The following is a 16,464-nucleotide window of genomic DNA, read 5'->3' as shown; positions in this document are numbered from 1 at the left end:
CGCTCCACGGCGGCAGCAGCGGCAGCTCCAGCTGGCGGCTCCAGGGCTCGTGGGCTGCTGAGCGTCCCGGCCGCTCGCTCGCTCGCTCGCTCCATGCCTCTCCTCCATTGCGGCAGCGCGCCCGCTGCAGGGGCAGCCTCCCGCTGAGCCGTCGCCCGCCCGGCGCGCGCTGGATGGTGCTGGTGCCGGCGCCCTGGGCGGGGGCAGCGCCATGCTCACGCGGGTGAAGTCCGCCGTGGCCAGTTTCATGGGCGGCATCATGGCTGGCGGCTCGGGCGCGGAGCAGGGCGGCGGCGGCGGCGGCGGCGGCTCGGACCTGCCCCTGCGCTTCCCCTACGGCCGGCCCGGGTTCCTGGCGCTCTCGCCCGACGAGGTCGAGTGCTCCGCCGACCACATCGCCCGGCCCATCCTCATCCTCAACAAGGAGACCAAGCGCCTGCCCTGGACCACCGGATACGCCGAGTGAGTGGGGGCTGGGGCGGGAGGGCCGGGTCACCTGGGAAAGGCCAGCCGGGGGAGCTTAGGGGGCAGGGGGCCGGCCTCCCAGGCTGCCTGCTCGCGAGGCGAGGCGAGGAGGGGCGGGATTTGAACGGCCGGTAGGGCGGAGGATGGCGCTGGACTGCAGGTGACTAGGTATCCGAGCATGTACAGAGTGTCTCCCGTAGTAGGAAAGGGCAAGAGTCCAGTAGCACCTTAAAGACGAACAAGAATATTTTCTGGGAGGGTAGGAGCTTTCGTGAGCCCCAGGCCTTTTCGTCTTTAAGGTGCTACTGGACTCTTGCTCATGAGATATTTTTGTTCGTCTTTCAGGTGCTACTGGACTCTTGCCCTTTTCTGCTACTGCAGACAGACTTAACACGGCTACCCTCTGAGAGTGTCTCCCTATAACCCAAAGTAGCTACGTCTTTTTCGAGGGAAGAACTTACTGGTTGCCTCACTGAAACATACTCTCTGCCAACCAGTAAATCCCCCCCCCCCAAAAAAAAAGAATGCTTTCCTGCTTTGAGCTACAGGGGTGTGCTCCGTACATGCTCAGATACCAAGCTGATAAACTCTGGGGCGAAACCTTGCCTCCTGTTAACCTTTATGTGTTCCCCAAGTGGAGGGGCCATCAGCAAATCTTTTTAGCCCCCTCACCTTTTAAAGTTTCTTTTAGAACAGATTGTCTACGTCAAATAGGCGTAGTGCAGCCTAAAGTCACGCTGACTTAAGTGGTAAACCCATGCCCAACTTTTCCATTTCAACTGGTGGGACCTTCCTCCTGCTCCTGTTCCTATTTCCTCAGAAGTCAACTATGCTGCATTGAGCTGCCTGACTCCCCAGTGAGTGTGCATAGTGTTGCAGCTTTGTAGCTGGATCCAGTGCATGTTTACTTGGGAGTAAGCCTCAAGGAGTTCATTGAAGCACACTCACCCGTGTATGATACCATAGTTACAAAGCGTGTACTTTTTTGCATAAACCAGCCAGGTCTGTTTGTAACTGTGTGCCTGCCAAGCTGGGTAAATCTTTTGATTCAGGTCTAGAAATGCTGTGGGGTTCAGAAATTGAAGGGCAGGGAAGGATGGTGGTTGTATCATGGAAATGGGGCCCCTCAGGTGAAGGGCTTTTTGCTCCTTGACTCCCTCTCTCTCGTGCTGTTTTTCACCCACCATTTTCTGCCAGATTAATTTCCAATTCCTCCTGCGTGCCATGGGGGTAGGGAGGGGAGCCTCTGGGTTTTTTCTTGTTGATGACGGATGGAGGTAGAGATGAACAATTATGAAGCTGTCCGGGGATTTTTAGCTAATTCTTCTTGAAGCCTGAATCTCCTTTGAGTTGCCCCGAATAGCCACGGCTTTCCTCTTAGTGTTAATGGGGAGCTGAGCTTTAGAACACACCCCCTTTTTCAGGCCTTGTGCTACAAACCTGGTTGCTGGAGTGTTCGCCATGGATCAATCCCTTTCTCCAAATTTTTCCATCCTCCCAGCACGCTCTCTCACTGTGGAAGGTGGAATGAAGGAGACTACAGTAGTGCTCTGGTGACTTTCCCTCCACTGCTGGCTTCCCCTTAATACCCTCTTTATTGCTTTTGCTACAAGTTTAATATTTGCCTGAACTGAAGGTTTCCAATGATGAAGTGCTTTACTAGATTCAGTCGCTGTAATTATCACTGAAGCAAGAGTGATGTGCAGCTTTAGAAAAGGGAGGAAATATTCCCCTCCCCCGCACATTTTGGCTAGATTCAGTTTGCCGCAGTTCTGAAACAACGCTGCACTGATCCTAAACTCTTCTCAGTATCTGCGGCTTGAAGTTTTGTAAGGCAGAGATAATGAGGAGGCGTCTCTGGCCAGCTTTCCTGTAGCTCTAGTTACGCCTACATTTAAGTGAATCTACCCGATGTGTGTGTGCATTTTTATATTCATAAGAGAGATCTGAGGCTGTTGAATGGAAAACTAGTGGAAAGCAGAGCATGCTGTCAAGATCCATTCAGCAGTTTAAGAGGAATGCAATACCTAGCAACGTTGGTAGTCAGTCTCTGCATGGACACAGTGATGCAGGTGAAGGACCCAAGTTTTCTGGTCCTCTTGGAGGCTGCTTGAAGCGAATTACTCTGTGTCATGTCACTGCTGTTTACTTGGAAGCAGTTAGTTGTGGCCACTGGCTGAAAGTTGCTATCAGCATAATTTAAGGTTAGGCAACTACTTCAGCTCCATTTTGTTAAAATATCTGATTTATATCTGAAGGTTTTGTTTTCATTTTTATTTAGGATTGCAGATTTAAATGATTTAGGATTGCATATTTAAAGATTTGATCAGAAGTAGATCCCCTAGAGGAATGATGATTTTATTATTACGGCAATAGACAGATAAGCCCCTAGAGGAATCAGTTATGGTTATGTGCTGCAAGTGAAAAATCCAAGGGTCCGTGTGTGTGTGCGTGTTAACACTGGGGAAAGCCTTGGTCCATTTCCCTCCTTACTGCACTGTGGGTGTATTTTTGTTGTCCCAGTGAAGTGACACTTCTTAAGGACACTTAAGGTGGAAGTCCTGCCCTCTATTTAGTGCACTATGGGTGTCTTTCTCACTATTCTTTGTGTTGATTTGATAGCACAGGGAACCAGTGAGCATTCATCTTTAGTCCAGGTTTCACATGTAGCTGCCTTACATGGATTCATACCCTTGGTTTATCAAAGCCCATATAAACAGTACTCAGGTGTACTGTGACTGGCAGTGGCTGGATCTCGGGGCTGTTAGATGGAGGTCTTTCTCATCCTTTACTGTACGATCTTTTAAACTGGAGATGCTGGGGATTGAGCCTGCGACTTTTATTTATTGATTTAAAAGCATTTTAATGCCGCTTTCCACCAAGTTTAGGGTCCCCAAAGTGACAATGATATGTGTTATGATGAATTATTCTAAAAAATAAAAAGAAAGATACAACATTGCTTTGTAGTATGTGCATAACTTGGTTTAATCTGTCTTCACACACCACTAATGGCACCAGTGGAAAAGCTTGTAAGGTCTAACCTTAGAAAATGTTACAGCACAATATAGGTTTTTCTAGGGATGGGCAGGCCTCAATACAGGGAGTTTTCAATAGCAACAACCCTATGTTACCCATTACTAGTACAGTTCTCTTCTTTAGGATTGATTCCTTTCTAGCATCATGATGTCTTCTGTAATTGTTTTATGTTTTCAGGTTTACCATTCTTTTATGTATGTTGGTGCAATGAATCACCTTAATATATTTTATTGTTAGCTGTGCAAATATTTGTTTGAGCTGATGCCTTTGATAAACCTTCCATCTTTTTTATTTCTAAAGCAAGATTCTTGAGAAATGGGCAAAATAAAATTATCTGCATAGCTGCGTGATTGACCTTTGTGGATTGAGCACCAAGATTTTTGACTGTCATCCTGTCTACGTGCATATTTCAAGGTCTTCTGGCTAGGTACCATCCTTCATACACGACTGAAACCCTCTGTCCCCTGTCCTACTAACTTTTAACGAGAAACTGTTCTCCTGCATTATGAAAAAAAATCTGTACGTGTTACTTCATTATACACTGAAAATTTTTGCCTTAGAGACCATCTCTGTTCTACTTGTTACGTCAACCAGATGAATTGAGGTCTGTTGAGCTTTGACAGGCCATCCGCCCCTTTCTGTGCAGTCACACAAAGCAAAGGTTATTACTTGCTGCCAGACACTGTTTTTGTTCAAAAGATAATTTATAATGTTCACCCAGTTTTGTACGCCAGAAATCTGAAAAAACTTTGTTCCAAATCCTTGCTGTTGTCTTCGGAAGTTGTCCATTTATACATGATAACTAATTTTTGAAGGATTCCTTTTAAGAGTAAATGCCTCCCTGTTGAAAGTCTACTGATTATTTTCTTATCCTAGATACTACGTTTCTTTCTTGCTACATGGGCATATTACCGTATTTTTCGCTCTATAACACGCACTTTTTTCCTCCTCAAAAGTGAGGGGAAATGTCAGTGCGTGTTATAGAGCGAATGCAGCGGCAGCAGGGCGCGGAGCCGGGCCACCCCGGGAGCCGGCTGGGACGCCGCCAGCCAGCTGGGGGCGGGAGGCCCCTCACAGCCGCTCAGCGCAGCGCAGAGCAAATTAAAGACCCACCTCCCCCCTTCCCGGGACTTCCCGGGACTGCCCAGGCAGCTCAGAGGAGTTTAAACACCCACCGCCCTCCTTCCCGGGAGTCCCGGGAAGGGGGGCGGTGGGTCTTTAATTTGCTCTGCAGCTGCCTGCCTAGGCAGCGCAGAGGAGTTTAAATACCCATCGCTCTCCTTCCCGGGAGTCCCAGGAAGGGGGGCGGTGGGTCGTTAAACTGCTCTGGCCTGCCTGCCCAGGCAGCGCAGAGCAGTTTAACTTCCCCCGCTTCCCGGTCCGAGGCTCAGCTGTTGGGCGGGTCCCAACAGCTGAGCCTGGGGACCGGGAAGCGCGCGAGGATGTGTGCGGAGGCTAAACAGGCAGCGCAGAGCAGTTTAAACCACCACTGCCCCCTTCCCGGGAGTACCGGGAAGGGGGGCGGTGGGGAAAGAGAAGGAAAAAGGAGGAAAAAGAAGAAAAAATATATTTTTTTAAAGACCCAGCGGGTTTTTTAAAAAATATATTTTTTCTTCTTTTTCCTCCTCTAAAAACTAGGTGCTTCTTATGGTCAGGTGCGTCTTATAGAGCGAAAAATACGGTACTTTACTTTAATGATACTGCTCATACAGCCAATTTGGCTCTGAACAGTGTCACACTAAGACTAAAAGCAAAGCAAAATATATATATATATATATATGTGTGTGTGTGTGTATAAACAATTGAGAATTAATAATTTTTAATCTTACTCAACTGGAAAAAAACTTTAACTGCCAATGTAATATTAAAATCCACCTCCAATTATCCAATTCACACCTAAGGTACTGGATATATCCATCTATCTCTTGCCACAATGAGTAGGTCACAGCTGAACAGAGAATGTTGAAGGGGGTCTATTTGACCAGAACCACATTGACGCATTTGCTCAGAATACGGCACCTTATTTAAATGACCCAACAGCTCCCCTGACGGAATGGCATTCAATCTAGCCAACATAAATAATTGTCTGTGCGTGGGACTATCAGAAAGTCAAAGTACGTTGGAAGAGATTGTGGCAGCATTAAACCTAGGTATGAAGGTGAACATACTCTATGTGCTTTTATCATAGTGCTTCTAAAATCCAGTTTTTGTAAGCAATTATATTTTTGTCCTGGGTCTTACCGGAACGCTACTGCTAATGGGTATTTGTTTTGTTTTTTAAAAAACTCTTAAGCCTTAGTCTGAAGCTTGCTGAGTGGTAAATCCAATTACAATCAGTGAGACCTACTTGAGAGGCTGTGCTTTTAGGATTATAGTGTCTTAGGATAAGGTCTTGACCTTGATGAAGTATATGTTAGTTTTGCTACTTACTTTAATGGTTAAAAGTTTTGGCCTTATTCTTATTTTACAGGTATGGATGTGATATTATTTTGGGAAAGTCAGAAGACTTCTGGTAATACAGAAATGAAAGATGATGATTAAAAATCATCTAATTACTTTGTAGTGCACCTTTCTCATTGTGAGTCAGGATAGATTACAAAATTTTAAACAATACAATAGGAACAGTATAGAACATATAACAAAGTGTAATAAGATTGGATCACAACGTTAAAAACAATGCAGCAGAAACAAGATACTGCATGCCATGAACAGTGCCTTAAACTACAGCCTTTATCCCTTAGTAAAAGTGATTTCATTTTACTACAGCCCTATTCCGTTTATTTAAAAAATGATCTCCTAGAATGTGCTGTGAAAATTCTCCAGGAAATTTTTGCTTGGTGGTAATTTGGTCTACACTAAAAATCCCCAATACTCTGTCTGTTCCAATTATGGATCATTTTAATCCAGTTACCTTGATGGATGCTGAAAGAATCCTGGGATCTGTAAAGGCCACCGCTTGTACTTTGCATCCTTGTATGTCCTGGTTACTTAAATCATATAAGAATCACATCAATATATACCTGATGTCCATCATAAATTAATCACGGACACAGGGCACCTTTCCTTGGTCTCTAAAACATTCATTCATCTATCGCTACTTTTTAAAACATTGCTAGAGAAGAATGTGTCCAGTTAGCATCTGCCCTCTAGTGGCCTTAGTTGATGACCTCCATCTGAATGCGTATAAGGGCTGTGTCTTTTTGTTACTTGTATTAGGTTACTGTTGGGTACTGTGGAACAGTCCATCTTGTTGAGGCATTTGGAGGTACAAGTAGAGATTAAGGGATGTGCTTCGAATGGGTTTAAATAATTCCTTGTGGGGAGGACTTAGAGGGTTTTTGTTAGAAACCAATTTCATTGGTGTGGGGCTTGTCTTGTGGAGGCTTCTCTCCCATGCTGTTCAGTCTCTATGTAAAGCCCTTAGGGGATATCATTTCTCATTTTGGGGTAGACCATCATAAATTGGCTGATGACACCCAGCTTTCTGCTTCTTTATCCAAATTTCCTGGTGATGCTGTAGAGCTCCTGAACTTACTATTACATGGATGAGGTTGAACAAGTGGAAACTGAATCCTGGCAAGATAGAGGTAGTGTTGTATGGGAAGTCCAAGGTCTTGAAGAACATTGTATGCCCCATTTTTGATGGGGCCCAGCTAATACTTGCTTCTCCAGCAATGCCTAGTATAACTCCTAGGCTCTTATCTGAGTCAGCTAGTTAATGCAGCTGCAAAGAATGCATTCTTAAAGCTTCATTTAGCCTGTAAGATGGCCCTTACATTTACTTGGCGGATATGCCAACATATATCCATGCTAATGTAATGCACTCTACATGGATCTGCCCTAACAGACAACTTGGAAATTCCAGTTGGTACTAAATGCCGCAGGCCAACTACTGTTGTGTTCTAGGTGGAACATGCATGTTACACCCATTCTGTAGACACTTCACTGGTTACCAATAATTCACCAGGTTCAATTCAAAGTTCTGGTAATTACGGTACCTACAAAGCCCTTATTGGCCTTGGACCCACACATACCTGTAGGAATGCTTCTCTTGGTATGCTCCCATGTGATAGCTTCACTCATCTGAACAAAGCCTTCTGGAGGTGCCACCCTGCATATGTCTAAAACTGCCTGTTTACCTGAATTCTCTGTGGTGGCTCCCGTCTTGTGGAATCGCCTGCCTGAGGAGCTCAGGAATGCCCCCCCCCGCTTCTATCATTACCCCGAATGTGTAAAACAGGAGGGCATTTTTATAGGATAACTCATCAGCTCTGGACACTTTTCATTCTGACTCCAGGCCATGCTATGGGACAGAGATGGCCCTGGTAGCTTCAGTCTGAGTATAGATAAAGGCTGTGCCTCTTTGTTACTCCAACTGGATTTATCTGAAGCCTTTGATACAGAGGACCATGTGATCTTGTTGAGACATTTGCACAATGTAGGCCAGCAGAGCTGTTCCAGGTGGTCAGAGACCTGTTTGGCATCTCATCTGCAGGATCTTCTGGCATCTTTGCTAAATGCACCCCGGCAGGATATTCATTCATTTTCAGAAAATATATTTTATTGTATAAAATATATACATTGCCTTTCTGCTCTCATCAGGGCCACAAAGGTGGCTAACAAATTAAAACATACATAATAAAATCACATTTTAAAACCAACAAAACATATAATTAAAACAATGGAAGCCAGAGCTAAAATACACATACAAAAATATAAAAACACAAATTAAAATATTGGGCAGGAAGGGGAAATCACTGGGGAACGCCAAATGAAACAAAAGAGTCTTCACCCACTGGCATAGGATGGCAACAGAAGAGGTACAGATGAGTCTGTTTGGAGGAGACAGTTCCAGAGTTTTGGTGCCATGACCGAGAAGGCGCTCTCCTGGGTTGCCATTCGCTTGGTCTCAGCACATGGAAACACCCAAAGTAGGATCTTGGAAGATGACCACAGTGGTTGGGTAAGTTCATAAGGGAGTAGGTGGTCCTTCAGGTATGTTGGTCCCAAACTATATAAGGCTTTAGAAGTCAACACCAGCACCTTGAATTGTGCCTGGAGACAGATTAGGAGCTAGTATAGATGGGCCAAGACTTGGAGTAATATGCTTCCTACAACTGACTCCAGTCAACATCCTGACTACAGCATTATGTACTAATTGAAGTTTCTGAACACTTCAATGGCTGACCCCACATACAGTATGTTGCATTAATCTAATCTAGATGTAACTAGGGCATGCACTAAAGTAGCCAGATATTTGCAGCTAGCTAACCAGTTGAAGTTGGTAAAAGACACTTCTGGTCACAGCCGTCACCTGTTTATCCAGCAGTAGGCCTCAGTCTAAGAGTACCCCAGACTACAAACCTGTACCTTCAAGAGGAGTGCCACCCCATCTAGAATGGGTGACCTTTTAAACCCTGGGCCAGACCTTTTGCTCACCCAGCAGTAGTCCTGGGTCTTAAGAGCACCCTTGGAGTACAAGCCTGTTCCTTCAAGAGGAGTGCCTCCCCGTCTAGAACAAGTGACACTTCAAATCCTGGATCAGACTTTCTGATCATTGGTAGCACTTCAGTCTTGTTGGATTGGCTTCAGCTTATTCACCCATATCTACTCCAAAACTGCATCCAGGAACTGGTTCAGGGTTTCTACAGCCTCCCTGGGATCAGCTGGCATTGTGAGTTACAGCTGAGTGTCACCTCTATATTGGTGACAACCCAGCCCAAATCTTTGGATAACCTCATCCAGCAGTTTCATGTAGATATTAAAAAGCACAGGGGACTAGATGGAGCCTTGCAGGACCCCAAAGGCCAATCAGTCCCCCAGTACCACCTTCTGAAACCTGTTATCCAGGTAGGATTGGAACCACCACAGAGCAGGGACTCCCGATCCCAGCCTGGAAAGGCATTTTAGAAGGAAACCTTTATCATCAGTATCGAAAGCTGCTGAGAAGTCCTGTAGAATCTACAAAGTTGCACTTTTTCTCCCAGTGTCCTGGTGCAGGTCATCCACCAGGGCGTCCAAGGTTGATTCAGTCCCATAACCAGGCCTAAAATAGGAAAGGATCCAGATGTTTGGATTGTACTACCATACAGTCAACCTTGTGGTGGTGCACCGTCCTGCTGTATTGCATGATGTTACAGTATTTGCTTCATTGAACTTAGTTTTGAAGCCTCCCATTCTTGCAAGATGAACTGACCATGCCAGTTTAAAAGTGTTGAAAGTATACAGCCTGATGGGAATCGGTATGGGAAACTGGCGCCAAGTGACATTGGACAAAATATCTGACTCTTAATGGAACGTAGCTACCAATTTAAACCATTTCTACCTGATTGCAAGTGGTTTTGATATGAATGTTCATATCAAAACATTCATGGTTTTGATATGAACGTTCATATCAAAACATTCATGGCTACTAGTTAAAATGGATACTAGTCATGATGCATGCCTATTATCTCCAGGATCAGAGGAGCATGCCTGTTATCTTAGGTGCTGTGGAACACAGGCAGGCAATGCTTCAGTCGTCTTGTTTGTGGGTTTCCTAGAGCAGTGATGGTGAACCTTTTAGAGACTGAGTGCCCAAACTGCAACCCCAAACGCACTTATTTATCGCCAAGTGCCAACATGCCAATTTAACCCGAATACTGAGGTTTTAGTTTAGAAAAAACAACTCATACATTAACATCTTTTGTCTTAAAAGAAAAACACAATAACAGAGCTTTCAATGATACAGACAACTTTTTATGGAAAGGTAAAAGTTTGCATTTGGCATGCTTTTTAACAATCTAGTCCAGCTCCTGTATCTCACAGTGGCCCACATCTATAATAAGGAGGTACCAGTAGCACATACCCATCAGGGCTAGTAACCTGTGATGGACTTTTCCTCCAGAAATTAGTCCAATCCCCTCTTAAAGGCATCTAGGCTAGATGCCATAACCACATCCTGTGGCAAAGAGTTCCGCAGGCTAATTACATGCTGGGTAAGTGGGTGTTCCTCTTTTATTGAGCAGAGGGAGAGTAACTGGTCCTCCGCACCCCCGCAGTGTCTTTTCTGGTGGCTGCCTGCTGGTGTTCTTTTGCTTCTTTTTACATTGTGAGCCCCTTAGGGACAGGGAGCAGTTAGAAAAGTGAAATATAAATACTGTCAATAATAGTAATACTGTGCAAGATTGCATTTATTTTTTTATTGTCAGCAGTATTCTAGTTGGATGGCTGCATCATGCTGTATTTCATGATCACACAGCTATGTGAAATTCTGCATGCACTTCTTTTCCAATAGGATTGGAGAAGCAATTCTGTGGTTTACCTTTAAGATCATATAAAAATTAGTTTTGTGTGACGTTCTCAAAAGCAAATCAAAACAAAGCTTTTAAGCAGTTGGCTACACAGTAGGATTCGGCAAAAGCGTAGCAAGTTACAAAAACGTTACCCTTTCCAAAAGCGATGATGCACATCAGTTCAGCATTCAATCAATGTTCCAAGAGTTCCGTTTGGCATATCCCTGCCCCAGGAATCAGATGGATTGATGGTATCCGACATGGTGTCCGCGTGTCCAGACCACCACATGCACAGTTGTGTGTGTTCCTCTTTTATTTTCTAGGATCTCGGGGGGGGGGGTTTCCAAACCTCACTGAGATTCCGGAGATGCCAACTAACCGAAGACTGATGACATCAGGCTTGCAACAGAAAACACCAAGGTGACAAATGCTTACAGAGCAGATCACCTGGGGTTCCCTGAGGCAGGACCATTTGTTACTATGACAACAAATGGTCTGGCAGATGGGGGAAGCAATTGCATTTTTTGCCAATGTTAATTGAGCCACATCCTGGAATGTCTTGCAGTTTGATTTCCCCAGCCAGGCCAAAGGCCTGGACCAAAGATTTTTCATCAACAAGGAATTGGGGGGGGGTCCCATTTCCTTGACACGCCTTACCCCAGTCATGGAGGGACGAAGCGCTCCCAATGGGCTGCTGGGCAGAGGGGTGGGTAATGTGAGAAATGCCCTCAGGCGCGCGTGGAGAGGGGGAGGGGAGCAGCCCGGCCCCGCGTCCCTCTGGCTTTCTAGTAACGAACTCAGGCGAACTCTGTGCTGGGGCGACGGCGCATGTGCCCATAGAGAGGGCTCTGAGTACCCAATCTGGCACGCGTGCCATAGGTTCACCACCACGGTCCTAGAGGCACCTGGTTGGCCACTGTGTGAACAGACTGCTGGACTTGATGGGCCTTGGTCTGATCCAGCAGGGCTTTTCTTATGTTCTTAATGTTAAGACTCAGCCCGTCAACCAGTACAATCTACTAGTTATTTTTTTGCTGTTGTTAAACTCCAATAAGATTCTTTTAGATTTCTTAAAGTAATGGTCACTGTCTACTAGGCCTATTGCAATTTTTGTCTTCATCGCAATTTGGTTTTTTTCATGTGCTTAGTGAACTAGTTTGTAAGCACTTAACATAGGTGATCAAGATCTCAACATTCAAATTTGCTGGAAATACTGAAAAAGAAATTCCTTTAGTGTCGCCTTCCAAGATCTTTCATGCTCTAGACTGTACTGCTTTCTATTTTCATAGTTGCCACTTCAATCATGTACACAATTTATATGCACTGCTGCTCTTATGAGGCTCATTCATCCCTCCTCCTTCATAGAGACACTTTTCCTGGAAGAATATAACCTTCCCGGTAATTTAATTGGAAGGCATGTGCATACAATCAAAGGGAAAGCTACTTACAAGACATACCTTCCCAATTCTACCTTTCCTGAAGTACACACAGACTACAGTACTTGATTTGTATATTCCTGATATCATTTGTGGTACTGCATCCCTAGCTATCCTACTGGCATTAATGATGGATATTCCTTAGTTCATTGTTGTAGCCAGGATTGCAATTAAACTTCAGATTGACTGAGGGATGATTAAGAATTTCAGCCTGAGACAAATATATATAAGGTTATTGTTGGTGGAAAGTGCCTCAAGTTGCAGGTGACATATGGTGACATATGTAGGGTTTACAGAAATGGTTTACCATTGCATACATCTGCATAGTCTTCCTTTGTGGTCTCTCATCCAAATATTAACCAGGGAAGACCCTGTTTCGCTTCTGAGATCCAATGAGGTTGGGCTAACCTGGGCCATCCAGGTCAGGGCTGTTGAACAAACACAAAATGAAATTAATCCAAGAGTGGTTCCTTCCTAGAAAACTGGGACTAAGGATATTTTTGTGTGCCTTTCTCTGTTTATTTGATAATGGGCATTTATAGAGCAAACTGAAGAAGCTTTCTCAGTTGTGTTTGAGAGGCCAAAGATGAATATCCAGTGAGTGTTTATGGTTGACTGAGAGCTGGAGAGACCGGCATTGCAGCCTACAAAAGGAGAGATCAGCATGTTCTAGTTTCTGAAAGCTTTCCTTCATGGTCATCTGAAGGTGATTTTTCTTACTACAGACGATTGCATAATTGAAACTGACTTGAGTATTATTTGTAATTGAAATAGATGGTATCTATCTTAACAAATAGGTTAGTGCAGTGGTTGGCAACTTTCTTGCCTTCCCTACAACATCTACCAGGATTTTGGTATGCTAGCAAACAAAATGGTGGGGAGCTGATCGTTATCCTTTACCAGAGACACTGGGAGCAAGTTGACTCTCAGTGGTGTGGCTGGTATGTTCAGTGCTTGACATATTTTTTTGTGAAGGTAACTGGCCTTGTGTGCCAAGCAAAACAGTGTAGCATGCCCTCAGCCTTTGGCTTATGTGTAGGCCTTACATGCCTCTGGGTTAGCTGCTTTGTACAAGCTTGATCTAAAGGCCCAGTGTTCAGGTACGACTTGTGGTCTCCTCCTCTCCCTTCCCATTTTTGTTTTTAATAAAGCCTTAATGAGAACTACTTGTTTTATTTTCACAAATTTATAGAAACATGTATCTATGAAAGTGATATTATAGGAAAAACAAATCTTGCTCTGAGCTCTGATTTTTGTATGGAATATACTGGCCCATACAGCTTCAAGATGATAAAAATATATCCCAGTTTTGCAGCATACTGCTTCTTTTGAAATGACCACTTCAGTGATGCTTTAAGGAAGGAAGGGGTACCTTGCCAGCAATGCTGCTGAGTCATTCACTCTCTCTTCACTATAGTGGATGTTACTCACACAAGGATAGCTCTACCATCTGTCCACCAGGGAAGGTTATGTAAGTGTGGCTGCTGGATCTGATTCACTCAGGAAGATCTTCCACTGAATGCCACTGAGTGCGCTGAAGACCAATTTAATGCCGCATCATTAAGGTTAGGTCAGAAGTGATCAATATAACTTGGAGAGAGCTAGATATAGCTTGTTTCCAAGTACTTATGTTAAGATTACGTTGCAAAAAAATTGAGCCACATAATAAATATTCATATAAATGATCACTTATGAAGGACCACCGTTTGCCAAGACTGTGCTTGACAGAACAGCTTGATGCTTAGTAAGATTTTTTCCTTGGTTTTGCAAACTTTGCCCTTGAAGAACATGCAGCACATCTAAACTGCAGGCGACTCAGGAGAAACCTTCACACTGTAGCTGATATTTGAAACTTCATTATGGGTATGTCCAATTCACAGAAAAATATTCTATGTAAGCAGTCGATCCTGCATTGTACTTCCAGTTGCAAATTGGCATTTGAAATATTGTTCTGCAGCACAAACACTAGAAGGGTGAAATAGAAAATTACAGTTACGCATGTGAGATCCTGTATGTTTTTACTGAAGAAGGTCTATCAGAAAATTCAGGCACTTGCAAACCTGAGATTCTGAGAGCTCAACTAGAGTTGACATTGTCCCTGAGTCCACCATGGTTATTAATAAATTTCCTTTGTTTACAGACACTGTGGATGCCTGATCCTTATTGAGACTGCGGTGTGTGTCTGTGGGGTGGATGGGAAGGGTGACTTCCCCCTGTGTTTTCAAAAACCCAATGCCAGGTGTTTGGGATCTTGAAAATGGTGCATGTGTGTGGAAGCAGGAGCCCCTCCTGCCCCCCCCCCATGCATGATCACAATCAGGCCTCTGTGGTGTTTGTGTACAAAGGGAATTTCATTCATAACATGGTGGCTCTGTCGTTGTGGTGAACTCGGGGATGGCATCATGTCTAGCTGATCCCTGACGATTGCATCTAAACAGAGTTATTTTCTTCTGTGTCTCTTGAAGCCAGTGGGCTCTGCTTAGGATGCCAGTGTAACATCTGCCCCAGGAAAACATTAGTAAAGCCTTGCTTTAGTAAAGCCTTTCTTTTTGTAATCTTTTGATGTTCTCTGAGAATGTCATCAAATATATAAATAGATTGTTCCAGTGATCCTTCTGGAACTGAAGTTTGCAGATGCCAGCCTGAGTGGACTCTGAAGAGTTCCAGTAGGATCTCTTAAAGCTACCTGAATAATGGACAGCAAAATGGCAAATCATTTTCCATGCAAGTTAGTGTGAAGTGATGCACATTGGCTCAAAGAACATTGTAACTTTGTGTATGCATTCATGATGTCTGAACTTGTTACTTGGGACAGAAATATTGGCATCATGGATCGCTCAGTGAAAATGTCAACTCATTATACACTGGAATTAAAAGAAAATCAAATTCTGGGCTGGGCGTTATTAGGAAAGGGATAGAGGAAGAAAAGGGCGTAGTATCTACTGCAGTACAGCTGCCTTTATAATACTGTGCAATTTCTGATCACCCCATCCTAAAAGGCTAGGGGTGGAAGGCATACAAGACGAGAACTACCATGCTGACTAAGAGAGTGGGACTCTTTTTTTCTTTGGGGAAAACTAAAGTAATGACACTTCTTAATGTAGGATAAAATCAACTAACGGACACGGCAATCTAATACAATGACTAATTATGTGGAAATAGGGAAGTCCCCCCCCCCACCCGAATGATGGAAATTGGGGCCTCTGGTTACTGCACATGTTCATGGAGGATAGGGATATTAGAGGATACTAAACCTAACTGAATGAAAACTACAGTTGAAAAAAGATTGCTTGACTGGATGGACATCCCTAATCTATCTTTGTTGGGTTTTGGAGGGAGTTAAATGGTCATTTGGCTCATAATTAGCTGTGGCCTATATCCAGCCACACAGTTAAGAAAGGGCAGTAATTTCCGTCAGTTTCCCACTTCTGCTGCAGCCCACAGAACCCCCTCAATTTTGTGCATGGGGTCATTAGACCTTCCAGAAGGGCATTGTGGGAGCCTGTAGTAGAAGGGGGAAATCTGCAAAAACCATCACCCCTCTTGAGTACACTTAATTTCCCTTAAGTCTGTAGGATGTGGTTGGATACAGGCCAGTATTTTTCAAACCATGCCTGTTCTTTAGAGGCAATATGGAAAAGACCTAATACTGATTTTATTATGCTTATTGAAGTGGGGATGAAAGTCAGGTGTGATATTTTTATTGCACATATTAATTTAAAAAATCTAATATCAAGAATGCATTTACAATCTTTACCTTTTTAAAATTTGCACAGAACTATGAATTCTAGTTGCTTGGCAAGGCTTTACCTCTTGCTCTGCAGGGTAAATGCCTAAGACTTTTTGTACTGGACTGGGAGAGCAATTCTAAGCAGGTCCACTCAGAAATAAGTCCCATTTTATTCAACGGGCCTTACTTCCAAGAAAATGTATTTAGGATTGCAGCGTAGGCTTGTGATGAAGTCCTCTAAATGCTGTGTTGTAGTCTTAGAAGTTCTGTCAAATGCTTGAAGCCACACTGCGTATTATGGAAGCAAAATAGTCTGTCCTGTTCAGATAAAATTTATCTTTGATGGCCAGTGTATGTAAGAGGTTGAAGTAATAATTCAGGAAGTGGCAGAGTTGTCTTGTGCTTCCAGTTAGTCTCATATTTCCAAGTGATATACTGGCAGAGATAATAAATATGGCTAAAAATATAGTATGTACAGTTAGTTTTTAGTGTCTGAGGACAATGATGGTCCTGTGGCTTGCAC

General features: G+C 44.0%; 1 protein-coding gene across 1 annotated transcript in view; it reads left to right on the top strand.

Annotated features, from left to right (window-relative positions):
• Window positions 1-211: 211 nt before the first annotated feature.
• PPM1H (protein phosphatase, Mg2+/Mn2+ dependent 1H) overlaps window positions 212-16,464 on the top strand; it is an 88,531-nt gene continuing 72,278 nt past the window's right edge. The window contains exon 1 of the mRNA XM_056847637.1: window positions 212-462. Within this exon, the coding sequence (XP_056703615.1) occupies window positions 212-462 (251 nt within the window). The remainder of the gene's footprint in view (window positions 463-16,464) is intronic.

Source organism: Euleptes europaea, chromosome 3 (genome assembly GCF_029931775.1).
Source record: "Euleptes europaea isolate rEulEur1 chromosome 3, rEulEur1.hap1, whole genome shotgun sequence".
Lineage (NCBI taxonomy): Eukaryota > Metazoa > Chordata > Lepidosauria > Squamata > Sphaerodactylidae > Euleptes > Euleptes europaea.
This window is presented reverse-complemented; position numbering and strand designations above follow the sequence as displayed.